Source organism: Mya arenaria, chromosome 6 (genome assembly GCF_026914265.1).
Source record: "Mya arenaria isolate MELC-2E11 chromosome 6, ASM2691426v1".
NCBI lineage: Eukaryota > Metazoa > Mollusca > Bivalvia > Myida > Myidae > Mya > Mya arenaria.
Genome location: NC_069127.1, coordinates 65,409,896 through 65,418,579, shown reverse-complemented (window position 1 = coordinate 65,418,579; position 8,684 = coordinate 65,409,896). Strand labels below are relative to the sequence as shown.

The following is an 8,684-nucleotide window of genomic DNA, read 5'->3' as shown; positions in this document are numbered from 1 at the left end:
GTAGTGGCAAAATGCAAAGTCCCAAAAACAACAGGAAATTACGCTTGAACTTAGTTTCGTAGAAAGGTTTTGAATTATGAGGTTACGATTGAAGTCAAACGATTAGTTCTGATTAGTGAGACACATTTGAATACTTGAAAATCGCCCACTTTAATTTTGTTTTGTCAAAAAAGACAAATAATCACGAAGCGTTCAATATTAACATTTTATTATCATCGGATACCCACGACTGAACCATTTGCTCCTCTGAATAGAGGGTAACGGAATGGGTCGGTCGGGGGTATCCAACTATGACCAATCGTCTATCAAGTTGTACTTGCCCGTTTAATAGCCGGAAAACAGGAGATTGGAAACACATTTTATTATGAGTTAACTGGGCGAACATGCATGCTTAAGTGAATATAAAAAGGCTTCGTATGTCAAACATGGTATCGCTTCATATTACAAACATGGAAATGTCCTTTATAGAGTATTTAAAATATTAAGAAAACACACTTTAGTTTACCGTATTTGAAAATATTTTATATCGCATTGTGAAGTGTGTCTCTCGTTCAATACATGTTGAGTCTAATTTTACGCAGTGACGTTTGTCTCTCGTTTATAACCTGTTAAGTCTATTTTCACACTGTCCGTTAGGTCTATTTTTACACTGTGACGTGTGTCTCTCCTTCAGTGCCCGTTAGGTCTATTTTTACACTGTGACGTGTGTCTCTCGATCAGTACCCGTTATGTCTATTTTTACACTGTGACGTGTGTCTCTCATTCAGTGCCCGTTAGGTCTATTTTTACACTGTGACGTGTGTCTCTCATTCAGTGCCCGTTAGGTCTATTTTTACACTGTGACGTTTGTCTCTCTTTCAGTGCCCGTTATGTCTATTTTTACAATGTGACGTATGTGTACTGTTCAGTGTCTTTTATGTCTACTTTTACACAGTGACGGGTGTCTCGTTTAGTGCCTGTATGTCTATTATTACAAGAACTACCCGGCAGATGATGATTGACTCGGGACCTTTGCCGCTTGGTTTATTAGCTTCAACATTCAAATTTATCATAAAATAATGTTTGTGAAGACTTATCAGAGCAGAGTTTTTCGAAAGCGTTTGGTTCATTATTAAAATTAAAACTATGTTCAATCATAAGTAAGAAATGCTACAGACAAGTTCAAGGTTGTACTGTTTTGCTTCTATACGTTTGAAGCTTATAGTTTAAATGAACTTCATACTGTTACTATTTTTGTTTCGTTGAGGTGCGAGCAGTTGTGACCCATCAAGTGGGGAGAAAAACATGTTTAGATTAACTGTCAAACATGAAATCAAAGACCCTTGCTTCTCCCTCTCTTTGGATCAAATAATCGAAGAAGAAAAAACACTTGAGTACTACATGCGTTCTACTTGGGACAAATACCCGAAGGTGTTTACAACGTAAGTACTTAAACATTAACTACTAAGCCTTTACAGGTTGTCTAATTTGAATTTGTACATTAAGTTGAATTTCAATTCTGCAGTACACTTATTTTGCTATAATACCCACCAGCCGTTATTAAAGAGCATTTCACAAACTTAAACCTCGTTAATAGAATGAGGCCCGTCGTTGTTTGGACTTGCGGCAGTGCGGGCGACGTAAAACTTACCTGAAACTGAATCCCAACTCTTAGGAATAACATATCTTGACTAAATTATGTATATAGGAAAGGTTATACAGAAGGTTAATGGGATACGTTTTGGTCCCCTTGGGTTAAGGCCAAGGTCATTTTAACTATGAAGAGTAAAAAGATTGAAACTGAAAAACTTTACTTTAAGTCGACATATCTTGACTAAACTTGGTATTAAGGAAGTATTAATGAAACCTATAGGGTAGGATGAAAATCACTGCTACCAAAAAAAAGAAATCGGTTTAACGGAATCACCTCAGCTAGGGTTAACACCATTATCATCACTAAACCTGGTATTGAGAAACTGTTTATAAAGACCTTTCATGGGATTGTGTGTTGGAACCCTAAGATCAAGGTAAAGTTCACTGTCACACACACTAAAATAAGAAAACATGTTGAATGGAAATAACTTTAGTAAGTGTTTATATGTCTTGACTAATCTTGATATTGGGGAAGTGTTAATGGAAAGATTTCATGGTATTGCGTTTTGGGACCCTAAGGTCAAGGTCACTGTTACTAGAGAAAAGAAGAACAGTTTAAAACTTCTAACTTCAATATGAGTTGAAATATTTAAACCAACCTCGGTATTTAGTAATAGTTATGGAAACCTTTTGAAACTCAATAACCTTAATTAGGGTTGACATATCTTGACCAAACTTGGTATGTTTGAAGACGTAATATAAGCTATAGGCTAGCAATATTTGCCCCCACGGTCAGGTAAAAAAAGTGTTACTAAAATTAGATTTTTTTTTAAACTGAATCTCACAATAAAGGCTCTGTTTCTCTCTTTAATATTAAAAACCTGTTTTCGTCTCAATCAGGCCTTTCTTGTGTTTGTTTGTTTTTTAAATTTCAATCAGGTGGATTGGTATATTTTACTAAAGCTGATTCATTAGGCAACACAAGTTCTGGAAAATGCGTACTTTCAGACACTGACATATGTTTTAAATGTACAAAATATTTTAATAATTTATAATCAATCACTTATACTTACTGATTTGCGCTTTTTATATTTATTCCCACCACTAGGTGGTACACGCATCTGGTGCCTTTCGACCTAAAATCGTGGAAATCCCCCTACCAACGATTTAAATTAAATAAATTTCAGTTTGGAAAAGGGGTGATCAGGTCAAAATATTACTTCTTGAAGTTATGCCCCTCTCCCACCAATCACGGTATCCGCTTCTGGTAATTGTTTTATTCCTGTTGCAGTTACTCGACCACCTATTTTAAAGATAAAGGCTACTTTATTGACTCAATAAACGGCGTGGCCGGCGACTGGGACACTGATAGGTCATTTTGGGAAATACTGAACTTTGGTCAACCTCTGCATGTTGGTAAGATAACTTTTATTAAAGATTGAATGTGACAGCTATCGTTCAAGCATATCTTCTGAATAAAATGATGGAATACGACAAAACAAAGCCTCGTATGGCCAAACAATGCTTATTTTAAGTAACTCAGTGATACTTAGTGAGATTCATTTGGCACTCAGACCAATTCACTCAAGACGGTACCTGTTCGTTAATAGAGTAGCTTTACTTTGTTATTGAGTGTATTCTTTGGAACATAGTTTTATATAGTGGTGATATTTTAAGACATATCCATCGTTAAATACCTGAACTATGCAGGATATGTAATATTTTCTTTCAGGAGTGAGTTTTTATGTCCCAAAACCGGGCGATAACATCGTATTCAACTTCACCAAATCCGAAACAGAGAACTGTACTGACCAAGAAACAGCAACAGAGACACCTTCAAACATGAGCTCCGATGCGCTGGACGTGTCTACGACAAACATACAAGGAGCAACCAAGACTGGACCGAATTTTAGATACACAGTGCGCAACCAGAGAGTGGAACCCGCTTTTTTATATTCTATTCGCATGAGAATTGAAGACAATCAGCCGCTGATTTACTATATGGAGAAGGCATGCGACAAAGAACCCGAGAAATTCAAGTATTTGTAGCTTTGATTTTATAATTACTTGTACATGTACACCATTATTATTCCCGCCAAGAGACAGTAATAACAAACGCAAATCTGATTAATTAGTGTAATAACAAACGATTTAAGATGACCGATAAACGACGCTTAACCGATTCAACAATAAAATACTAGGTTGTACGAAACAATACTTAGAAACAGTCGGCATTGATAACTTACGGTTATACGGTTACAGTATACCATTGAACGTTTTGTTTGAGCAATTGGCTTTTCACAAAAAGTTTCGATCTTTTTACTTAAACGAAAGTAAAAATGGCTATTTGTAATTTATAATGCAAATTTTTACATTTTTATGATATATTTAACTACATCAGCAACTCTTTTATCTTTACGTAGCTCTATCATATTTGGGGCATTGTCGGTTCTGGCGAGCTCGTTTATGTTCAGGAACAAAAATGTAATTAACAATTCCAATGGTGCTATGAACCAGTGAATTGTAACCACGGCCCCCAGGTCCGGGATATGGCGGGGTCTTTGACTTTCGGTCCAGCCAACCCCGGGTAAAATCCCTGCCCTGCGGGGATGAACGGATAGTAAACTCCCAACAAAATGCCCCCGCACCCCAGGGACCCTAGGTAAGGCCCATTCCCCGCTATAATTTGCGCGAAGACAAAAGCAATGCATTGATCCGGCACCCATCACTGCGGGGCCACCTGAAAGGTAAAAACACGACCCATTCCCGGAATACCCCCAGGACATGGGGGGGGGGGCGTGGTTACAATTTACTGATGCACTACTCAAACTCTGCGTTGATAGGTTTGTATTTACCAAACAGCAGTTATGTAACAAGCTCTTGATAATGCGTTTTATCAGACACTGACAAAAACAGACATGTTTTGAGTGTATAAAATATTTTATAATAACTTTATAATCAATTAGTTATACTTACTGTAATACCCTTTTTATACAACCACTTGGGGATCTGGTGCCTTTCAATATAGGAAGAAACAAGTAATTAAAGACGCCGAATATGCACCATTTCTGGTTATTGTATGTAATCCCTTAAATCCTCCTACCAACGATTCCAATTAAATAAATTTCGGTTTCAAAAGGGGAGGGGGTAAAGTCAAAATATTTCTTCCTGAAGCTACGTCCATCTTACGTCAATCCCGGTATCCGCTTCTGGTTATTATCCTATTTCTGTTGCAGGTACTCGGCTACGTACTTTCCAGAACTTGGCTACTTTATTGACTCAATAAAGGGCGTGGCCGGCGACAGGAAAACTCATAAGTCATCTTGGAAAATATTTAACTTCAGCCAACTTTTGAATGAGGGTAAGGGAACTCTTATCAACGTTTGCATGTGAGAGACAATCTTTCAAGCATATCTTCTATAGCACCAATACAAAACTCATATACCACAGACAGACCACATACTCATCTAAATAAATTTGCAGATGAATGACGAGATTACCGCCTTGGAATATTACAAGTCAACATTTTATCCAATCGATTTTACTTGAGTGATACAATTATATCGGTTAACATTTTAATGCAGTGATAAATGATTTTGTAATAACGATATTATTAAAACAGTCATCTGATAGTAAAGTTGTATTTATATTTTCTTTGATAGGTGTAAGCAGCTACATTCCCTGTCCTGACGACGAAATCACCATCAATTTTGAATACGAATAAGACTCTTTACCAAACCATGACAAAACGGCTGCACCCGCGAACAATCGCAACTGTTCCTGCAAGGTCTCAATCCAGGGCTAGCATGATCTGGTTTAACCCCCCAGTAAATTTATATTTTACTGACCGTTCCAAGGCGGTACCTAACCATTCTTGATAAACATACCTATTTTTTATATATATAGTATGTATGCACTATGCTGTTTGTGGAGTTTTTTGCGCTGTTCTTCCATGTTTCTTGTTTGTGATTTTATGTTCTATGTCTTTGGCGTTTACCCAGTGCCACTAACCCGGGTTTATGTTTAAACGTTTTGCTACTGAGCTTGTTTCTGTAGCTCGAAGTAGCCTAATATTGTAACAACTTTTGTTACGACAATGGTTCAAATATTGAAATAAGAGACAACGAAAAATCTCGCGATGAAAATCAAATACTTGTTTTATAGCTATAACCCATTACCAATTTTGGGGATTAGATCTATGGGGGGCATTCAATTTGCAATTTAATCTGTTCTTATGGTTATCCATCATCGATTTCAATCACGTTGAAGTCCGTTATTTTTTTATCATGCAATCCTATTAGCTGCATTTTCTTAGATCCAATGAAGCGAAATATTAAGTATTACCTCTTGTCAATCAACTCGGTAAATGTAACTGTTAGGAAAATTTCTGCTTTAATTTGACTTGTTTTTTGTCTTTGGTTCTGTCTGTGAGTCGTTATTTATCCTCCAAAACCCTGATGCGGACATTTCACATTCACACTCAACAAACTGTATATTATTTTGCATATAAATATATATTGTTATTTTGTGTGTTGTATATATCATATTACGGTTACAACAATTGTTTGTTTTCCTTTGTTGTTTTCTTTTTTCATTTTAATTTTCTTTAGAATAAGCTTTTAAAGTCTAGCATTGGTTATGGTACATATTGCTACGGAAGATTTGGCAAAGAATAGACTTTATTAAAAACAATAAGGACTTCAATCAATCTTTACCTTTACTAATTGGAGATTAAATCCATACAATTGTAAATTTAACCATTATTTTACACTTGTAGAACTCTCCTCTCTGCTTGATTTATTCCGGAAATGGACCCTTCAGTTACAACGAAAAACAACCATACAATAGCCGGTTACACTACTATTTGAAGCGTTACTCAGCATCTGTCAAAACCAAGCATTATTCCTAACAATATGATAAAAACATAAATATAACCCAAACTGTTTTATTTAGATTAAAACGGTTTTAGTACATATTTAAAAATAAGACATATGAAAAACCTGTTAAAATATGTTAAAATAATAGATACATAATAACTCATGTAGCCGTACCTATTGTGCTTTATAGATTATGTATGCTAATGCTGTCCCTATGATGGGTCTTTTTGCTTTAAAATTTGTGAAATAAAAGATGAAAGTTGAAAGGACTTAGCGTAAAGCCGTATAGCTTTGTTTGACAACTGATGTGCTCTGTTTGATTGATCATTTTAAACTTTACAATTGAATAATGTATTCCATTATTAGTTATTGCAAATTGAAGCAATGAAAGGAGCAGGGTATACGTAAATTAACTCTGTGTAAATTTAATTGAGATTTCGGAGTGTTTCACACAGTATTTTGCTTAAAGCTAGTAATCATATTTATATATTTCTAATAAATATCTAACATAGTGGCCTATATTGGTTTGATCTTTTTGTTGTTAATTAATGGAATTAATAAAGTGACATTAAAAATGTATGCTATGTTTCATTGATGATTATTATATGTTATGGTCTTCAAACGTCCCGGCTGGGTTTTCATGTAAATATCTATGAAGTATAAAAGACGACAATATTGGTCAAATACATGAATGTTTACATCTGGTTCATATTCTAATCATAAGTCTAAAAGACTGGACAGAGGTTCTGATGGAATTGTACAACGTGACTTAAGTAAACACCACGTGTTTAGTTATGAAGAGTCGAGAGGTTATTTCGGAACTTTGGGTACTTATTGACAATACTTGTCACTCACAGAGTACATTTTTACTAAATAAGGCCACACCAAAGTAATGTTTACTTACTCGGATTTTTGCCCAAAAATAATTGGAGCAAGCGAGCGAAAAAAAAAGTCAGTTCTCATAAAAACCAAAGCGAGCGAAGAGCGAAAAATGTATTTTCCTTATATTCAATATAAATAAGAAAGATTTTTCAAAATAATTGCCCTTAAACCCATTTTAATGCCATCTTCAAATGAACTTCTAATGGACATTGGGAAAATGTCGGAATACATACTATTTATTCATCCGTGTTTAGTACAAACATTATATGGATAAATCTAATTTCTTATATAATTAAAACGTACTTTAATATCACGATCAATCATAATAATAAATAATCCTGCTTTTAGTAAAAAGTTTGAAACGACTTATATAACTCTACCTGAATCAGTTTAACATCATATGCAACTGTATTTAGACATAACTTGATTTTGGATTTGTTCAAGGGTATTTTTCAAAGTACTTTTTTTTTGGTTATTTAGATGTTTTTATGCACCAGCCAATTGTATATGCCCCCCCCCCCCTAAGTCCGGAATAGCGGAGACTTTGACTTCCGGTCTCTCAAAACCCGGGTAAAATACCCGACCTGCAGGGACACACTGCTGGTAAAATCCATGCCAAATGGCCCCGCAACCCCGAATACTTATGCGAGGCCCATTCCCGACTATTTTCAATATGAAGACAAAACCACATTCACTAGGCACTGCGAGGCCACCTGAAAGGTAAAACACAGCCCATTGCCTCTGCTGTCCGCGGTATACCCCTGGGACAAGGGCGGGGGTGGGCGGGGCAGTGGTTACAATTGACAAGTGCATTACAATCCCGGATTATGCTGCAAATAAAAACAAAATATTAAGTGATAAACTTATGTTGAGGTATATCCAGACCAGTGTTTATTTCGCTATTTGTGAAAATATATTTGTTCAAAACTGTTGTTTTGTCAGAATTTGATCAAAAATAAGCTTGATACATCAATTTGGGCCAAACAATGACTCATGTGCCAATTAAGTTGACCTGTCATCTTCAGCAGTTATCTCAAGTTTATCAAAAGAATTACAGAAATTTTAATTTAACGCCAGAACGATATTTTTTGAGTAATAAACCTCAGGCGGTTCAACCTTCGACATTTGCTATAAGACGTAAAAATTCTAAACATATCGGCTTATTTCAAAGTAAGAATCGATAAATTATGCAGCTACATATCTAAATCTAAATATAATTTCATACTTATGGTCTGTGCATATACATGATCAAAACTGATTCAGAATATATTACTATTAAGCTGTTTATAGACTTAACCAGGATATTTAAAGGAATACACTGGCGGTAAATAAAGACTCTGTAGAAGAAGATCA

The 8,684-nt window shown here is 35.5% G+C and overlaps 1 protein-coding gene across 4 annotated transcripts in view; it reads left to right on the top strand.

Moving 5' to 3' along the window:
* LOC128239369 (uncharacterized) overlaps positions 1-7,028 on the top strand; it is an 87,922-nt gene extending 80,894 nt beyond the window's left edge. For 3 of the 4 annotated variants that reach the window (XM_052955991.1, XM_052955990.1, XM_052955992.1), the window contains exons 3-7: positions 1,247-1,421; positions 2,864-2,988; positions 3,305-3,611; positions 4,809-4,933; positions 5,235-7,028. In XM_052955991.1, the coding sequence (XP_052811951.1) occupies positions 1,247-1,421; positions 2,864-2,988; positions 3,305-3,611; positions 4,809-4,933; positions 5,235-5,296 (794 nt within the window). In that variant the 3' untranslated portion in view covers positions 5,297-7,028. The remainder of the gene's footprint in view (positions 1-1,246; positions 1,422-2,863; positions 2,989-3,304; positions 3,612-4,808; positions 4,934-5,234) is intronic. The other variant, XM_052955994.1, reaches the window with a different exon arrangement.
* Positions 7,029-8,684: the final 1,656 nt, after the last annotated feature.